Source organism: Triticum urartu, chromosome 2A (assembly GCF_056163025.1).
Source record: "Triticum urartu cultivar PI428250 chromosome 2A, HENAU_Tu73, whole genome shotgun sequence".
Lineage (NCBI taxonomy): Eukaryota > Viridiplantae > Streptophyta > Magnoliopsida > Poales > Poaceae > Triticum > Triticum urartu.
Window position 1 is genome coordinate 122129654 of NC_141874.1, and position 19551 is coordinate 122149204.

Sequence of the window (19551 nt, forward strand, 5' to 3'; positions counted from 1 at the left end):
AGGGGAGGCCGCGGGGTCTTGGATGGCGACGCGGGACCTGGCGGCAGCTTGGCGCGGGCGCCGGGACCGCCGGAGTTGGCCCCTCTGGTGGTAGCGTGCGGAGGCACGACGCGGAAGGGAGGAGGGCGGCGCTCGAGGTCGCTGACGTCCGGCAAGGCCGCAGCGAGGGAGCCAAACGGAGGCGGGCGACGGGAGGCTGCAGGGCGACACGCTCGGGGAGAGGAAGATTAGGGATCGGGAACGAGGGGGATGGAGCTCGCGGGCGCCATTGACACCATGGTTCTTCAGATAAGTGCTGGTGTTGCTTCTTCAGATAGCACATGTATCAATTGCCATCTTCATCCGTGGAATGATGTTGTATCTATGATGTGCTCTTGGTCTGTTGCAATTTGTAACTGATGTGTGTTGTTTCTTCAGTTAAGTGGCATGGATCATCGAGGCGGCTACATTTTCTGCACTGTTGTCCAGTGGATCATCTCCAAGTCCTCCAGTTCTGATCATCTACAGCGTCGTACTCAAGTTTCATTCCACTCACCCTAGTGTATGCATGGTTGTCGCCTCTGAAACTCGTGCTCTGAATCTGAACCTTCAACCAAGGCTCTTTCAGTCTGCTTCCCTTGAGCTAGTCTGAATTTTTTTCCATGTTCTAGTTCTAATGTTTTGTTAAATTGCAAAGGTTGAAGTCCATATGTTCTTTCATTTGAGTAGTAAATTTAGTTGGCTAACATGCTGTCCAGTGGCATGTGCTATCATACTCAAGTTTTTTTGCTGAAAATACTCCATGTTCAAGTTGAATGCATCCAAAAAAATTGTGTTGTCAGTGAGGGACTGAAGAAAATGTGTTCTCAAATTTATTTACTGTAAACAGTAGAACAAATTGTGTTGGCAAATTTTCCAAAACTGTTCCAATTCATGATCCACTTACTAGGCCATCTTGATGGATGTGCCAAGCAGCAGCAGTGCCAATAGGAGTTTTGTAGTTGCATTGAAATTATTCAATCTCAAGGCTGAGAAATTAAACATGTCCAAGGCAATTAATCAGTAGACTACAGTTGCTGAGAAATTAAACTACCCAAGGCTGTATATGTTTAGATCATGAAGGAGAGAGTATAAGGCTGTACTTATATACTGATAGCTAATTAAGAAGCTGGGAAATATATACCGATAGCTAATTAGCCAGGACCTTGAGATGGATTAATCCAGTGCTACTCCTCTCATTATCTAATCTATCCTTGCTATGACTGCATATTTATTTACTGTACCAAACATGTCCACTGCATATCTGTTTTTGTTATGCCAATAATTTCAGTAAATTAGAATATACAGTAATACTCCTTGTGACTATTCTTGAGATGGTCTTTCTTATTTTAGCTGATCCATCCCATGTGATATGCTAGATTCTTGTCATCCACTATCCTTTTATTTGTTCCATGCTAAATGGACCTCTTATTTCAAAACTTTAGAACATGTTCAATCTTCAGTTAACTCCATACAAGGGACTCTTGCTTTTTTTACTAAAGCTAGATTGCAATTGCAGTAGAAGATAATCTCATACCATATCATCAGTACATATCATCTACTGATGATATGGGATTAGCAAAGGCCTTGCTTGCCTCATTAGTTGCTGTAGTTGTCAAGCAAAAATTTCAGTCCACTAACCCAAATTAATTCAAATAACTAAAATTAATCCAAATAACCCAAATTAATTCAAATAACCCAAATTAATTCAAATAACTCAGATAATTCAATTAATCCAAATAACCTAGATAATTCCAATAAATTCCAACAAGGAGTTGATATACAAGGATTAGACAAGGCATACACAAGGGCATGACATAAGGGCATTTTTGTCCCCTCTTGACACAAGATTACACAAGACATACACAAGGAGCACCTGACTACATGACATAAGGGCCTCTTTGCCCCCTCTTGACTACATTCTTTTCCTTTCTCTGGCCACTTCTTCCCTTCCCTTCCCTTTACTTTTCTTTCGTCTCCCTTCTCTAGCTAATTCTTTCCTTTCATTTTCTTTTCCTATTGCAATTTCCATTTCTTCTATAATGGCCCTCGTATCAACAACTACCCGACTGTCGCAATATACACCGGTTATTTCCATTCCAGCATTCTGAACGCGATCCTTGTGCAAGTGGGGCAACTTATATTGATTTCCTCCTTTTGCTTTCATAACTTCAAACATAACTGCTTCTAATGTGATAAAGCTTCTGTGCAACTTGTCGGGATCGTAGTTCTCGAATTCCTCTTCCACACCCTGTACCAGTTCCTGGATGTTTGTAGGTGACCTACAGTCGGTTAGAGACTGGAGAGAGGTATGGAAGCAGAGGTCCAAACAATTTAACTCAGGGCTATTTGGGGGCTGTTGTAGCAATCGGATGTCAAGATCAGTTTGTTCCATAGCTTCTCGAAAAGCTACATCATTGGGAAGGACATGAGGCTTTGCGTTATCCTGTTGGATGAATATTGTCGCTCCCTCATCATCGTCAGGCCACTTATCCTGAATTGCCGGGATAACCTTATTGATTAGATAATCTCTGCACACAGGCCTGGTTACTTTCACTGATGTCAACACTTTTGTTCCCTTTGTTCTGTTTTGACTTGTCCGCTTCGCCTCAGTCTCTTCGACAAATGCCCAAATGCCGATCTTCCCATCGAATGTTAGCTCCCCCTCATTGTTATATCGAGGCTTGTCAACAGCTGTTAGGAACATCACCTTCCCAATGCTGTGAGTGTTTGACACGGTGCGCTTCGGTTCAGGTTCTCCTGGAAGTACATAGTAACTATTCTTCACTCTCGTCATGTCAAACCACTTCTCATCGATGTGAACCATATTCGTCATTGGTTTTAACATAGCCCGAGAAGTTGAGATCGAATTGTCATCGACCATGGACATACAAAATTTCAATCTCGCAAGCTTGTTCTCTAGCTTGAGGTGAGGCTTCACGGTGCTTGTGATGCGGTTGAGCTCATTCAACTGGAACCTCTTATGTAGGGTGGATCGGGCCACACCTAGAGACCGTGCCAGAGATCGAAGTGTTCTTCTTTTATTCAGTGGGATTGTTGAGGTCCTCTCTAGATCTAGATCCTTTCTCTTTCGGCCAGATCTTCCTGGCTTCTTGCTTGAGACATCTACTTCTTTGCCATCGGCAATTTGCTTTTTATCCTGTTCCTAGATTCTTTCAACAGATCGTACACTTATGTCCAACAGGTTTGAGACTAGCAGCTTGTCGTCTGGTTGAACAGACCCATCTCTGAGCTCGATTACCAGCAAGGCAAAGTAAACACCATGCCTCTCCTTATCTGACAATTCTCTTCTCTTCTCTTGAAGTATCCAATTCATAACTTCATCCTCTTCCTCTTGAGCTGCATCCTCTTTCCCTTCATCTTCTTGAGGCATCCAATTCATATCTTCATCGTCTTCCTCTTGAGGCATCAAGTTCAAATCCATAACTACATTCTCTGCCACTTGAGGTTCCTCCTCTTGAGGCATCAAATTCAAATTAATACCTTCATCGTCTTCCTCTTGAGGCATCAAGTTCAAATCAATAGTTTCATGTTCTTCCTTTTGAGGCATCAAGTTCAAATCCATAGTTATGTTTCCTGCCATCAATGACAAAAGATGAGTACACCATGGTACCATAACAAGAATATACACACACAAAATGAGTATGCAAGTCAAACAAGAAATAGGTGCCATGGCACCATTTCTAGTTTGGTTGCCACGGTAGCCAAACAAGAAATGCTGCCATGGCAGCCAAACACTTTTCTTTAACCATAACCATAAGCCATTTTTTGTAGCAGTGCCACATGATCAGCAGTACACAAACTTTCATTACTGAAATTTCAAAAACCTAACAATGGAGTTTGTGACCTGCATTAGATTATTAGACATCTTTCATGTGTCATGTTTTGGACAGTTATATTAGAGTTTTGCTTTGGTTCATGCTATTCAACTTACATTCCTTTTTTTTAAAGAAAAGCTTACATTCCTTGATATAGCTTGATAAGCCAGCTTCGTAACATAGACCTGACATTCAGACATGTTGGGGAAAATTCTACTAGCACTTGATGAAATGGCAGAGTAAATGTACAATGGAAATTGCAGCCAAAAGAAGGTTCTCTTATCAACTCTTTCTAAAAAAATAAGGTTCTCTTATATAGCTTTAAATAAGACAAAATATATGAACGTCTGATCTCTAGATAGAAACATGGTTATCGTTAGTCCGGGTGTGTGGAAGGGGACCATGCAAAATACACAATTCTTGAAGTTGATTATCTAATGCCTGGTTTACCAAAGATGTTGACTATCATCAATTCCCATCTTCTGTTAGGCACATGTTTGCATCATGGCGCCGAGTAGTCTGTTTGGTTTGGATCTACAACTACAACTAGGCCGAATAGGAATTTTGGTAGTGGTGGTTGTCGATCCTAACACCAAGTTGCTTTCTATTGTTTAGGTTTGGAGACTAATGAATCCTAAAAACTGTGAGGTTTTGGTCTGCCATGTCCCCATAACAGAGCAAGATGAAGATAAAGAGCTTTATAAATTCCCATTGACTGACTGAATTATACTCTGATCATAATTGACACTTGACTAACTGAATTATACTCTGATCATAATTGACACTTGGCAGTTTACACTCCATTGACTAACTGAATTATACTCTGATCATAATTGACACTTGACTGACTGAATTATACTCTGATCATGATTGACACTTGACTGGCTGAATTATACTCTGATCATAATTGACACTTGACAGTTTACACTCCACATCCACTCCATACCTTTCCCTGGAGTACAGTTTACAAGTTTGCACTTGACAGTGTTTGTTCAGATCATAATTGCTCTGCTGATATCTATTGATTTTTTCCAGTTAACACTAATCATATTCAGTTAACATTGTTCTTTCTGACGAACAGGAGCAGAGCAGCAACTCCTTACAGTACACTGATCATATTCAGCACAGGAAGCAGAGGAGCAACTCCTTACGGTACCTTCTTCCTCCTGACGAGCAGGAGCTCTGGCGGCAGCACGGGCAAACGAGCAGCAGCAGTACTAGTAGATGAGCAGAAGCTGTACGGGCAGAGGAGCTCCACCGGCGGTAGGGGAGAAGCAGCCGCACGGGCGCGCGGGCAGAGGAGAAGGAGCTGCACGGGCTCGCCTGGGAGATTGAGGAGGACGCACGGGAGATCGAGGAGGCAGCGCGCGAGCTCTTGGTCCACCGGATCGTGGAGGCAATTTCCGGCGACGCCCGTAGGGGATCGCAGCCGGGAGGAATTGCGGCGGCGCACACGCGGGTGCTCAAGGAGGATGCGCCGGAGCTTGACGAGGATGCGCTGGAGCTCGAGGTGGACGCCCGTGAGCTCGAGGAGGACGTGGCCGGAGGTCCCGACGGCCCCCGCAGGTAATCGAGGCGGGGCGGCGATGCAGGTCTGAGTGGGGGAGGCGGCGGAGCAGGTACTTGGCGACGGCGGCGGCGGAGCAGGTACTTGGCGATGGCGGCGGAGCACTTCCTGATGGGCGGAGATGACGACGACGGCAGCAGCTGGGCAGCGCCGGCCCCTATCGACGACTTAGGAAGAAGACAGGGGGCGGAGGGGCTTCTTGCAGATGATTTTAAAACTACGAGGGCTTTTTTGCAAAATCACCAATGAACTGCGCCCGCGACATGTTTTTCGGGACGGAGGGAGTAATACTTTGTAAGGTCCTCAAGAATAATCAATAAAGTGGCCGTATGCATCTCCCAGATGCAGAGGCCGGGGGTCATCCTCCTTTTCTAAAAAAAAAGCACTGCCGCCACCGCTTCACGGTGATGGCCTGCCGACTCGCGGCACCCATCCCTCCGGTTGGCTCTTCACCCCCATATTTAAGTGTAGTTTTTTGTTGTAGAAACTTGTGAATTTTCTTATAACTTGATCAAGAATTTGAGAACAGCATCCCTAGCTGGCTTACCCAATGGAAAAGCTTGTGATTGTGGACTATACGCGTGTGCGCTGTAGATGTTCGATAAAATGCGTGATTCAAATACTATGTATTATGGGGATTAGGTTTTAAACGATCTGCTAGATGAGTAACCTTCATTTCCCTGAACGCATCTTGAAGAAAATATGATAGGGATAAACTTCTGGAATTTTAGGATTAGGGATAAGCTAAAACTCCCGAACACCGAACTACTCGCCCGCGTCATCTGCTATGCCGCACGCAGCCACTCCGTACGCATCGTCGCTCCCTCCGGCGCTCCACTCACAGCCATAAGTCTCCCGCTGCGAGTCCACGCAGGTCCGGCGGACGGGCGCAGCCGTCTCCAACACGCGCACGCTCATCCTCACCGACATCACCGGCGCGGGATCGTTCCGGGCTGTCCCGCCTTTGCTCCGGCCGGACACGGCAAGCGCGGCTCGCCGCTCCACCGCGGGGTCACCCACGTCCCTCCATGCAACCTCGGCGCGGCCAAGCAGCTCCGACGACCCGGCGCGCCCCATGATCTTCTTCTGCCTCCTCCGCACCTCGAACACCACGCTCCTCGTGTCCGCGAGCTCCCGCACGCACGCCGGCGAGCCGTCGCACGCCAGCGACGCCACGTCGCGCCACGAGACCACGTCGGTCGATGTGGCTCGGTCGCCGGCGCGGCGCTCGGCCTCGGAGCTTTGGCTGTCGATCTGGATCGTCCTGCCGCCGCCCGCGGGAACGTGGCACCGGAGGAAGAGTGCTCGTGCGCCACCACCGGTGCAGCCGAGTCCCGTGACCTCGACGGAGCTGATCTCGCACTGGAGATGGCAAACGACGCCACCAACACCCCAGCTGCTTTCCATGGTTGTTGCACTCACACTTCTACATGGTAGGAGCACACTAGAATTCGGGAGCATGCATATATATACATGCATGCGTAGACGAGTCTGGTGCAGGTAACTTTAACGAGTGCACGCATGATCCATCCGTAGTCGGCTAGTTAATGGAATGCGTGTGTGTAAATGGTGTTTGGTGCAGTAAACTTTAGCTCTTGGAAACAGCAGGGGCCAGATGGCCTTGCATATGCTTCTTGGTCGCTCGGTTTAACTTGGCCTATCAGCTGACCAAAGGTGCACGTCAAACATTGAAGCTTGAAAAAAAAACCGCAAAAAAAAAAACACTGAAGCTTGAAAATGGGAGCATGCATGATCTTCGAAAAGTTTTCCGAGACAGCCACCATGGTCATGAGCTGCAGTGTGACTCAAGATGGATAGTGAATGATTGGTTTTAGATAAGTTTTGGTTGACGGGGGAACGTATCAGACTTCAAATTTCAGCCGGACTTCCCTATTGAACCCAAGTTCAATGTGAATCCAAAAGTTTAGTTGCAGTTTACAGACAATTTGATTTTTTTTTAGAAAAGGAGGATGACCCCCGGCCTCTGCATCTGGGAGATGCATACGGTCATTTTATTGATTATTCTCGAGGACCTTACAAAGTAGTACAATAATATGTCTGAATCCGTCATCTTGGCAACATCCGCCACTACTCCTATCCATATGATGAAGGGGGTGCAAGCTGGGCCAAATACCCAGACCTCTCACCTAAGCCTAACATCTAGCCGGAGGCCCCGACCGAGCCACATACCGGGTCCGGGGCACAATCCGGTCTGACGCACTCACATGTGTCGTCGCCGCCATCTTCCACCAGTCCATCTTCAGAGCAGATTGAGGTGCCAACCTTGGCAGGATCCTCCGCCATCGACGCCATCAAGACGCCAAACGACAACCACCATCTACGCTAGTCCATCTCCAAGCAGAAGGAGCGCTACCACACACTACTAGGGAAAAGCCTAGCAGCAGCGCGGGTTTTGGGCCTATTAGCAGCGCGGGGGCCGGCGCTACAGCTAACGTATAGCAGTAGCGCGGGTGCCATCCGGACTACTACTACGTCCGTTAGTATTAGCGTGGGTAAAAACCCGCGCTACTACTAACCCGCGGATTTTTTTTTCGAATTTTTTGCGTGAATTTTCAAATTTCTGAATTATTTTAACCTCTAATCTCTAATCACCTTCATCGCTGCTCAATTTAATCTCTAATCACCCTTCATCATTCCAAATCATCTAACTTCCCGAACGGTCACCCATCCTCTCACTACTCCAGCCTGAGCACGCTTAACTTCTGGGTTCTATTCTCCCTCGATTCCAAGTCTGCACTTGTTGTTTTCCTGACAATAGTAAGATGTCAATCCTATTAACCCTCGGAAGTTTAGCTTGAGCATGAAGTCACACATTTCGCTGTTTGAGTTTAAAACTATTGTTCTAAAAAACAATAATTATTTAGCAACACTAATATTTCTTGAATAAAGAGTTTGACCACATTTTGACCAAAGTTTGACCAGATTTGACCAAAATTCCAAAAAACTGAAATAATTATTTAGTAACACTAATATTCTTGAATAATTATTTAGTAACACTAATACTTCTTGAATAATTAGTTTGATCACAGTTTGACCAGATTTGACCAAAATTAAAAAAACTGAAATTTGAGCATAACTTTCTTTCCTTTTAGAATTTGAGGATTCTAAAAATTTGCAAACAGGCCGTAGGCGGTCTCCATCATATGCGGATTTTCGTGCTGAACATTTTGATATATTATACGTTTTTTCTGACATCGTATGCAAAAGTTATAGCCGTTTTACATTTTCCCTACACTTTTTGCAAAACATGTCCAAATTTAAGTTTTTAAATTTTCCTAACTAGTAGATGTAGTAACATAACTACATCTCGAAGGATTTTAATTTTTGAAACATTTTGATATATTATACTTTTTTTCTAACATCGTATGCAAAAGTTATAGCCGTTTTACATTTTTCCTACACTTTTTGCAAAACATGTCCAAATTTAAGTTTTTAAATTTTCCTAACTAGTAGATGTAGTAACATAACTACATCTCGAAGAATTTTAATTTTTGAAACATTTTGATATATTATACATTTTTTTCTAACATCGTATGCAAAAGTTATAGCCGTTTTACATTTTCCCTACACTTTTTGCAAAACATGTCCAAATTTAAGTTTTTAAATTTTCCTAACTAGTAGATGTAGTAACATAACTACATCTCGAAGGATTTTAATTTTTGAAGTTTTTATCATTTTCTTTTGCTTTTTACAAAACCGAAAAGGCGATCCACGGGGGGGAGGGAGGGGGGGTGTGGGGGTGTAGAGTTTCAAAATGGGACCTTTAGTAGTAGCGAGGGATTTTACCCCTCGCTACTACTATGGCATGTCCCGGAGGGGCACGGTTGAGACCTCTTAGTAGTAGCGAGGGGTAAAAACTTAGTAGTAGCGCGGGTTTATAACCCTCGCTATCAACTTAGTAGTAGCGAGGGTTAAAAACCCGTGCTACTGCTACTTAGCAGCAACGCCTGATTTTAAAGCGCGCTGCTGGTAAGATTCTGTGTATAGGCTTTTCCCTAATAGTGACAGAACGAAGACCGGCGGAGAATAGGTGAAACGCTGCACACAATGCCGCCGCCAAACACCTCACACGCACCGCAAAGCGCCCACCATGCTTCCGGGAACCCCAGGCGACGCCTTCAAGAAGGAGCGCGACGAGGGTACGACACCGTCGCCCGCAAGGGGAACTAGAGCTTTCGCCCAAAGGAAGATCACGGTGAAAGACGGGAGAGGACCTCGACAAGGCCTCCAAGAAGGGGACCGACGCCCAGCAAAGACGCCGCCATTGTCGTGGCCTCCGCCGACGGCCAAGGGTTTCCCCCGGTCCCGCCCCCATCCCATCCACCCAGCCAAAGACCTGGCCAGGGGAGCGCACGCAGCCGGGGAAAGCGTTGGACTTCATCGAAGCAGGCACGTCGGGTGACGGGGCACCCCGACCCACTGTAGTAGACGTCCACCGAGACCTCGCCGCCCGCACGGCCGAAGTCGCGGACCACCAGCACCCACGACCGTCGCCCGCCGAAGAGGCAACGCTGTCCACATCGCCCGAGGCCGCCGCCCCGGCATCCACCCACCGCACACATCCCGTCGAAACATGGGGAACGACCCACACCACCGCCACCAGGGAGCACCACACCGCGAACATCCAAGCCGGGAAGGACGAGGCAAGGCCACGCCTGCCGGATCCGGCGAACCCCGGCCCACCAGCCGCCAGATCGGGCAAGGCGGCCGGATTTGATGGGCAGAGCCATCCCCGGCGACAGGCGCGGAGCGACAACGCCGGCGGCAGCCGCCGCAGAGGGCCGGCCTCGGCGGCCACCAGGGAAAAGCGGGCGGCGGCGCCCGATGCGGGGTGGGGGGCCGGCTCTCCAGAGGTCGAGGCGGGTGCGCGGGGAAGCCCCCGCCGCCGCCTACCGCCGCGCGGGCAAGCCCGACGACTCAAGATGGCAATGGGGCCCCGAAACCCGCGTCCCCGTGGGTTTTTACCCTATTAGGGGATGGGGATGGGCATCTTTTCATCCCCGCAGGGCTGTTGTTGGGCACATTATACAACCCGACACGTTTCGTGGGTTTACACCCGTTTCGGTAGTCCCCGAACCCGAAACCCGGCAATACCCGCGAAATTACATTATTTTTTTATCACCGTAGTCATCTTACCCCCGAAATCTTAGAGGCCTTGATGTGTTCACAAGATTGGATAAGAAACAAATATAAAGGTGTGTCTTTCTTTACATATCATCATAATGTTTATCATTATCTTATTGCAATATTTCATAAGATGTTCGTTACTACTTATTTGATTCTCATAGATGCTGACAATGAATAAGGACAAAGTTTTTGGACTTGTGCATATTTTTCTCATGTTTAACTTTAGCTTGAGCGAGTTTTGATCTTTCCTAGTACTTGGCACTTTGATTTGGCATTGGAAGATTTGAAGATGGTCGTTTGGAGGCTTGGAGATGTGAAAGATGCCATGATGATTCCAACTTTAAAGTGATTTGTGAACTATTAGTTCTACTTCAGAACTTATATAGCTGTTGAACCATTTACTATTGTTTTTTGTTGAAATTTACTCAAGTTATGCTGCTGAAATGTGCTTGTTTTGTTGTTGAAGTGTTATTCTTTGTCGCCACTAGGTTTGTTTAAATATTTTGATTTTATCGTGGGTTCCCCGAAACCCGGTGGGTTTAGAGGACGGAGAGAAAACTAGCCCCGCACACGGTGATGAGGACGGAGACGGGTTTATGATTTTCTCGTGGGGATGGGTTTGGAAAGGCAAAACCCGATGGGTTTCGTCCCCGTTGCCATCTTGACCGACGACGGCTGCCGGCGGCGGCGGAGAAGGAGGAGAAGGGGAGGCGAGGGACGGGCGGCGCCTAGGGTTTCGCCCCCGGGTTGTAGTCCAAGTTGTGCTTGTACGGTAGTTGATGTTACCATATCTTCACATAAACCATTCACCAAAGGTCACAAAGAAGCAAGAACACACCAGATGCATGACACGAGTCCTCTAGCCCTTGACACACGCAATTTCGTCGACGAACCTTTCGAGGTCCCGTTGTGATGACCCACCCACTACGACCGCCTTCACGGCCTTCTCCTTCCACTCCGCTGCCTTCCTCCTCATTGCCACTGCCTTATCCCCGTCGCCCATCAGCTCCTTCACGGCAGCCTCAACCTCTCCCCGCCCGGCCTCGCGCGGCATCTGGACGCCCACACCCCACTCCTCGCACGCGTACCGGCAGTTGGTCACCTGCTCTGAGAAGAAGGGCCAGCACAACATCGGCACGCCAGCGCACAGGCTCTCCAACGTCGAGTTCCAACCACAGTGGCTCAGGAAACCCCCGGTCGCGCGGTGGCCCAGCACCGCCTCCTGGTCGCACCACCCCACCATCAGCCCTCGTCCCGCGACCTCCTCTGCGAACCCATCCGGCACCGGCATCTTGCCATCATCATTGCCGCCGTCGCGCACCATGTCAGGCCGGACAACCCACAGGAATGGGCTGCCAGCGTCGGCTAGCCCTCGAGCGAACTCCACCATCTGGTCCCTCGTCACGACGGTGATGCTCCCGAAGTTGACGTACATCACGGAACCGTCTGCCGCCTGCGCGTCTAGCCACTCGACGCACCGGTCGTCCTCCTTCCACAAGCTCGAGGTGAGTGAGGGGAGGTACGATGGTGGTGAGACCTCCGGGCCGAGAGGCCCGACGACGAAGGTGTTGGGCAGGCGCTCGCGGATTGCGTCCAGCGCGGCGCGCTCGAGGTCGTCGTAGGTGTTGAGGAGGATACCGTCAGCGGCGGGGGCGTCGAGCTCGCATTGCTTGATGTTGATGGTTAGCATCACATCGTCAGCGTTGGTAGTACGGATGAACGTCGGGAAGTCACGTAGGCGGAGGTTGCTGATCATGCCAGTGATCCAGTCCACCGGGGTGTCCAGGTACCCGTTGGTGAAGCAGCTCTCATCTATACGAACGTATGTTAATTAGAATAAAGTTCCAATGTATATCCCACAAAATCAATATTGCAATGTACATAATTATTTTTTAGTTTAAGATGGATGACACTATTGCCTTAACTTCCGCGACATTTTGAATGAAATTATGAATATAATTCCGTTTTTCTGTTACAAAATACCGCGTTGGGCATGGAAATATAATTTTGCAGTCCAAACTCACAATATTTCGCTCACTTAAGTAAGCTCATCCCTAGATTTTGTGTGTGTGGAATATCCCCTTTAGAAATGGCATAACAAATTTATTTGCAAGTAAACTTCTAGAACAATATATGTGTAATTAGGTTCAAACTCTAAAGGATGGTACCCTAGAGCGGGTCACTCTGCAATTCATAAATCAACCCACCCATGGTTCAGTAAGCAATCGAAATGTCAACAAGAGTGAATTGCTCCTCACATGATCACACCTCTCCAGCGAGATATCCCCCAATATTGCACGTATGCACTATACTCCATAAACTAGATTCACGGTTTGATGTCCCACATGAACCATTGTTGTCGCCAAAATTTTGCCATTTCTATTTTTACTGTCGGGCTCTTTGTGATGAGAACTTTGTATGTTTGAAGACATTTTAGTTTTCAGTTCTGGTAGTTACTAGATCTTACCATGTCGGTTCCAATATTGTAGATTTATAGTTGAAGTTCTATCTGATACAATAAAAGGACAAATACTAATCATCTTCCAGTTTTCTCTTGACGTTTCTAATGGCTGACCATCTACCACTTATTTGTTTAATTATCTAGTTGCCTAACTTTATTTTCATTACGTTCGTGTCTACTTATCAATATCTTAGCTCAATGCAAGGATCAATAGATAGTTTGAATACCTTTACTAATAAAGGGGATGGTAATAATGGTGTTATGTTGAGCTACTCAACTACTCCCTCCGTTCGGAATTACTTGTCGCAGAAATGGATGTATCTAGACGTATTTTAGTTCTAGATACATCCATTTTCAAGACAAATAATTCCGAACGAAGGGAGTACTATAGAATATCCCATCATGGTCGTAGCAACAAAGAGAGTAAAGGAAACCCGACTGTGTAAGCGCTAATAGTAGCCCGTTCTTTGTAAAAGCAAGTGGGTTCCAGGGAAGAGACAACGACAGAATTGTATGAAATTTTATTCTCTACCACTTGGCATTCAAGTATGAATATTGGCCATCTCTACCGCTAACTATTTTTTATATCAGTATTAAGATGTATCGTGTTATCAATTTGAAATATTGGAACTTTTGGCGGTGCAAGGTGAAAGTGCATGTACTACCACCGGTGCACACATGACAAATGATAAAGGGACTAATGGATCTCTAAGTGTACACATGTTCATACTACAAAAGTTTATTGATTTAACCAATGATTGTGGACCCTTAAAAATTTAAGGATCAAAAAAAGCTTAGAGCTAGAAGGCTAGTGGTATTTTCCTAGTAGTTATAGTGGCGATAATTCAACCCAGAGCCTGGGTTCAGATGAGCCCGGTGAACAGTATCTCGATTTGAAATAGAAAAAAAGTTCAAAAAATTCTAATTTTTTTTATGGTGCAAGATGCTCCTATGCGTGAACTCTGTGTAAATTTTGTGAAGTTTAGACATTCGAGGAGCTCGTGGAAAAAAAGATAAAATCAGGCGTAAACAGTGCAATTTTCAAAAGTTTCCCAGACATCCGAAATTTTAGATATAAATAAAAAAAGCATATAACTTGATCAAAGTTTTGACTCATATGTGAACTGAATAGAAATGGAGGGATTGTTGGTCTGGTCGAGTAACCAATGAGCTACGTAGGACGTTCAAACGAGTTACCTTTGGGTCCACTTAAGGTTATTTTACACATGACTTGATTGCGTGTGAAATATAAAAAGCTATAGTCTTGTATTTATACGTTATCTTTTTTGAGGTAGCTGACCAAGAAGTTCGATTCTCCTGTTGTTGTCACTATCGTAAAGGCGACTGAAACGTCGGAAGTCTATGACGAAATACATTAATTAGCTAGGTACCAATATATCCAATGAAAGCCGACTTAAATGGTTCATCTTTGAAGCATGACCTTTCCTTTGTCTTTTTGCTCGATGATCATCAGCGAGATTGAACTGGGCACGGATGAAAAACCATCTCTGATCTAGCCAGTAGGCTTTTCAATTTCTTATGTCATTTGTAATTAAGTACTGTACTCCAAATGTGATAGCTATGCTTAGAACAGGTGATATGCTATATGATGAACACAGTTTATTGGATTACCTTTGAATGGCACGTATCCTCGCTTGACAAGCTGATCGAAGTTGAGGTAGCACAGGAAGCCGCAGGCGCTGGGGGTGAAGAAGAGGTACGCCGGCAGCCCCATGTCCTTGGCCGCGTGCACCGCGAACCCCATGGCGCCGTCGGCGACGACGCAGGTGACCGGCGGGACCCCCTCCGTCCCCCCGAGCCTCTCGACGAGCGCCCTGAGGTGGCCAGGACACGCCCGGCGCGTGGCCTCGCACAGCGCCCAGATGTCCTGCGTGGCGTCGTGGTCGGAACGGGGGAGCCCGTCGGGGATCGTCTCGAACCGGAAGCCGTCGGCGGGGGCCGTGACAGCGCCGAGGCCGCGGGAGCGGAGGAGGCGGCCGTGGTTGTGCTCCGTGTGGACGAAGGTGACGTGGAGCCCCCGCGCGTGCAGGGCCTTGGCGAGACGAAGGAACGGGTTCACGTGGCCCTGCGCCGGGTAGGGGAGCAGCAGGATGTGCGGCGTCGTCGTCTTGGCCGGCTTCGAGGACGTCGCCATGGCCATGCTCTTAGTAGCTCTTGTATTTTTTAGCAGACAGTATGAGAAGGAGAATAGATCCGATTGCTTTTGGTTGGATTGGTGCATGTTGCTTCGGTCAGGTTTATTATAGGCTTTGTGTGTATGTGTGGGTCGATGGCGTTGCTGCCCTGCCGATAAGACTGGCTATGAGCCTCTGAACGGTGAGTTGCAACTTAGAAATACATTTTGGTTCCTGGTTGTATATACACCTTATATAAGGATTTTTTTAATAATTAAACAGAAAGTCAAATAGTTCAGATTTTTTTTAGAAAAAAACTTGACTTACTTTTGCACTAGTATGTAAATTTCCATGAAATAAAAATCAACACTGACTTCACAGTGAAAAAGACAAAAATTATTTGCTATTATAGGTCACTATTCACACTACTTTGGTCAAAATTTTGTCTTTTTTGAAAAGAAGTCAAGGGGGATTTTCTTTTTGTGAAAATTTTCTCACAAGTACAATGTAAGGTCAAGTTTATTTCAAAAATATTTTCAGAATTTTTTGACTTTTTGTTGAATTAGTAAATTATTTTTCCATATAGGGTGTATATGTCCCCATAGACCAGAAGTTCCCCTCCCTTATTTCCTTGGCTATGAGCTCTGAATGGTGAGTAGCCACTTATTTTCTTTTAGGGTGTGGAGATTTAACCAAGTCTTAGTCAAGTGATACAACATATAAAAAGAAAAAAAATCTAATTATTTTTGCACGAATCTTCATGTAGTCTCGATTAAGTCTCAGTCGACTAATAGCAATCCTATTTCTTTTAACGGGGTTGCTAAAACTCACTCGACTGAGACTTAATAAAGTCTTAGTTGATGCTATATCCGTAGGATTTCACATGGAGAACCGTGCAATTTCTTTTCTTTTTTTTCTTCCTTTTTATGTGTTGTGTCATTTGACTAAGACTTGATTAAGTCTCAACATAGTCGCACCTTTCTTTTAATGCAAACTACCAAAGTGACCTTCACAAATGCGAGGCTTCATCTTGTTGCCTATAAAAATGTTAAGTTATTATTTTTATCTCATGCATGTCTATTTACCCCAACGCTAGGCGGTGCACTTACACTTTTCCTCGGCAGGCACACGCACAAACATGCCATCTCTCTGCATGAAACAAGTAGTACTATCTAACACCGTATACAAACAAGAATATAGATGGCATCAGCAACATACAAATATATTATGAATTTTAAAAATTCATTACTTTGAGACCAAGTGTCCAAATCAAATTATGTTTTCACCATTGCATTCTTCCTGACGAGATTGAAATAATATCTCACATGAGCATATTTGATTAATATTTTTGAAAAGCAAATCTGTGCCGCCTTCGCACCCGCCATCGTGCCTCTCATTAGAGTCGACTCCCTGGCCGAGGAGACGGAGCACCGCAAGGCCGAGTCACAGCTCAAGATCGAGCGCCCCAATGCCGCCTTCATCGCCGAGCTTTTCAAGGACCTGCAACTCATTGCAGAGAACTGCACGTCCTTCCAATCTGTGATGGACGCTTGCACGATCAAGCGCGAGCAAAGCAAGCTCGCCCTCGTCCAGGCCGAGCATAAGGAGATGTTCGATGAGCTCCCGATGGCGAGGAGGAGGAGAACGAGATGCCCTAGAGTTGGCCCACCGACAACGACCATGAGGTTGGCCCCGATGACCGGGGGGGGGGGGGGGGGGGGTGATCCCCTGTCTATTCCAAATCAGACTTTTTCGAACATGACGACTAGTCTCGATGTACTATCAAGTAGTATGTAGCTCTATTTAGTTTTTCTCGATGTTTTAACTAATTTGATGTCCATGCAATGTCAATGTAGAAGGTAACAGACCATTTAAGTATGCTATGTATGATGTGGAACCATTGTTTAGTTACGAAATAAAGTAGGTTAAATTTGTGTGCTAAATTTTCTTTAGGGAGTTAAGTTTAAGTGTTCATTATGTCATCATTTTTGTAACTATTTAAATATGAGGAGTTTGGTTTTAAGTAGGTGTTTGGAGTTACAATTTAGGGGTTTGGTTAGAGATGCCCTTATTTATTTGGGTTGTCCTTATTTTGTACCTAGTTCGGATGCCCTTCAGCTCGCTTCGGTGTGTTTGTAGTTGTCACTGGGTGGTCTACGATCTAGATGTATTTTGTATTATTTTTTATGTTTGTTGTACTGTCATGATTGATAATGAATAGATCATAAGTTTTCCCGCAAAGAAAAATATAGGGGTCTTTGGTTGCCAAAACTAAGTCTTTTAACTGTGAGATATAAAGAAGGACGTGCACGAGTAGTGTAAACCATGGTGAGCAAGTCGTTTCTAACTGTGAGGTTGAAAGTAGAAATGTTTCTTAGGGCATGTGCACTATACGAAAAAACCAGGTGACTGAGTGTTGTACTCAATACTTAGTCACACTGAAACGCTCCCTGAAGTCACAATCAGACATGCTCAATCAATGTACAACACTTCCCATGATATCACACGGTTTCAAATAGGAGGTTAACAAAGAACATCCTGTCACGAGTGCAGGCTATAGGAACAATAAATATGCAATGGACCAATGTTACCGTGATCAAGCAACATTCCAACATCATTTTCCCTTGGCGGTCTTTCTCTTCTTGGACGCCTCTTTCCTCTTCTTCTCCAACTCCTTCTCTTTGGCCTCTCTTTCTCGTTTCTTCTTGGCCTCCTCCTTGCGCTTCTTCCTCTCCTTCTCGACCTTCGCCTTGAGCCTCTCCTCCTCTTTCTTCTCCTTCCTCGTCTTCTCCTTCTCCATCCTCACCTCCTGTGGTGACACGTTCTTCCCCTTCCCTTGTACCTTGTCGGCCGCCCCGGCGTTCTCCATCGCCTTGGCCCTCTCGGCGGCCCTTCTTATCCTCCTTCCCTCCTCCATCTCGTAGGCGGCCAGGTTCCTTCTCAAGCGGAAGCAGGGCGTCTTCTCCGCCTCTTCTCTTCGCCTCTCCGCCTCTTCTCTTTGCCTCATCATCTGTCTCCGGCGCTCCTCCTCGGCCTGACGCCGCCGTCTAGCTGTGAGCCAGCACATGGTGATGCGATGAATTAGCTCTTTGAGGACTAATGCTCAATTGCACTACCAATCAATGGTGGCTTATCTAGCACCGATCTGCTGTACAAGCAAGTTTGTTGCTTATATATGGGACGTGCTGGTCTCTGTGATGATTCTCAAAGTCGTTGTCAGTGACGGGGATTACGAGGTTAATTGTCGTCCCATCGATATTAATGGTATATATCTAGCTAGACTGCCGGCCGTAGACTCGTTCAGGGTTGCATGCACGTACTCCTAGTGTTGCCAAACGGCGAGAATATGCAGTTTATGTTGTGTGATGATTCTTCCTTTTCTATTTTCTCACTGCAACGGCGTATGAGGTGTAACCGGTGATTTGGTCTAAAAAAACTGTGAATACAAACGTTGAGTTGGGCTAGGATGGGCCAGTCTGAGCCTTCGAGTAACTTTCTACCAGTGTTCTGCAAACATTATTACCGTTGTCTAACATTCTTGGTTGTCTAATGGAGAAAATATTGGCTCCATAAGTACAACAGACTTGGCAAATCCGGTCCCCTATACGCCTGCGGGCTCGTCTGCGGACAACGTCCGTCGACCCATCATATGTTGCCCGGCACATCTACATACCTCAAATGCCAATCCTCAAATCCATGCAATTCATGCACTTAGATCATACGATATAAATTGTCTGAATTCAACAGTTCGAAACAAAACAAAGCAAATCATATTTCAACAAACCGGACATGCGGGTTGGACGACATCTACGGCGGTGGATCGGGGCCGGTGGGCAGGATGGGAAACAAGGGTGGCGGACGGCTCGGGCTCGGGCGCGGGAAAGGTTGAAGGGCAGCGAGAGGAGGAAGGGTTTGGTGGATTTGGTGCAATTTGTAGTGGGATCGGGTTGTTGGGTCTGACATGGCGGGCGCGCCCCGGTGCCCCCATATCTGCTCCATATTTAGGCTGGCTATGAGGGATGCCGATCAGCCCGGGCATTTGCGGTCTGTTTAAGGAGCCCGTTTGGGTCGAAATTTCGTGACTGGTCAGTGACCGGGCGGCCCGTCCGGGCGTTTGAGGCAGCTTTGGGGCGCCCGACTGTAGATGCTCTAAGTTTTGCGACTCAGTTGGTGATTTTCTTTCCGTTCGTCCGAAACCCCTCCTCATCGTCCATGCTATGTGAACAGCTTAGTGGTGGTGATGGAGGTCCGGTTGACCGGGTTGGGGTGACTGCAGATTGTCTTGCAGTGACCTCCTATGGCTCCATGACAATGGTGGTTGTGCCTCTTGTGGAAACAAATTTGCGCCTGTATGAGAAGAAAATTTGTGCTTCTTGTAGAAGA

At 46.4% G+C, this 19551-nt stretch overlaps 3 protein-coding genes across 3 annotated transcripts; all 3 read right to left on the bottom strand.

The window, feature by feature from the left end:
• Positions 1-744: 744 nt before the first annotated feature.
• On the bottom strand, positions 745-5947 carry LOC147984221 (uncharacterized). The gene has a single exon (XM_087543434.1). The coding sequence runs from the start codon at positions 2906-2908 to the stop codon at positions 1934-1936; it is 975 nt and encodes a 324-aa protein (XP_087399560.1). The 5' UTR covers positions 2909-5947; the 3' UTR covers positions 745-1933.
• Positions 5948-6090: 143 nt separating this feature from the next.
• On the bottom strand, positions 6091-6905 carry LOC125536185 (uncharacterized). Its single transcript, XM_048699353.2, has one exon. The coding sequence runs from the start codon at positions 6901-6903 to the stop codon at positions 6190-6192; it is 714 nt and encodes a 237-aa protein (XP_048555310.1). The 5' UTR covers positions 6904-6905; the 3' UTR covers positions 6091-6189.
• A 4443-nt stretch (positions 6906-11348) lies between these two features.
• Positions 11349-15349, bottom strand: LOC125541223 (UDP-glycosyltransferase 85A2-like). Its single transcript, XM_048704685.2, has 2 exons — positions 14666-15349; positions 11349-12384 (listed from the first exon to the last, which is right to left on the bottom strand). Exons 1-2 carry the CDS (start codon positions 15273-15275, stop codon positions 11432-11434), a joined length of 1563 nt encoding a protein of 520 aa, XP_048560642.2. The 5' UTR covers positions 15276-15349; the 3' UTR covers positions 11349-11431.
• Between the last annotated feature and the right edge of the window lie 4202 nt (positions 15350-19551).

Coding starts and splice junctions, on each gene's coding strand:
- LOC125541223 (XM_048704685.2), bottom strand. CDS start 15,275: ATGCACCAATCCAACCAAAAGCAATCGGATCTATTCTCCTTCTCATAC. Junction 12,385..14,665: donor AGGATACGTGCCATTCAAAG/GTAATCCAATAA, acceptor ACGTTCGTATAG/ATGAGAGCTGCTTCACCAAC.
- LOC125536185 (XM_048699353.2), bottom strand. CDS start 6,903: ATGCATGTATATATATGCATGCTCCCGAATTCTAGTGTGCTCCTACCA.
- LOC147984221 (XM_087543434.1), bottom strand. CDS start 2,908: ATGTCCATGGTCGATGACAATTCGATCTCAACTTCTCGGGCTATGTTA.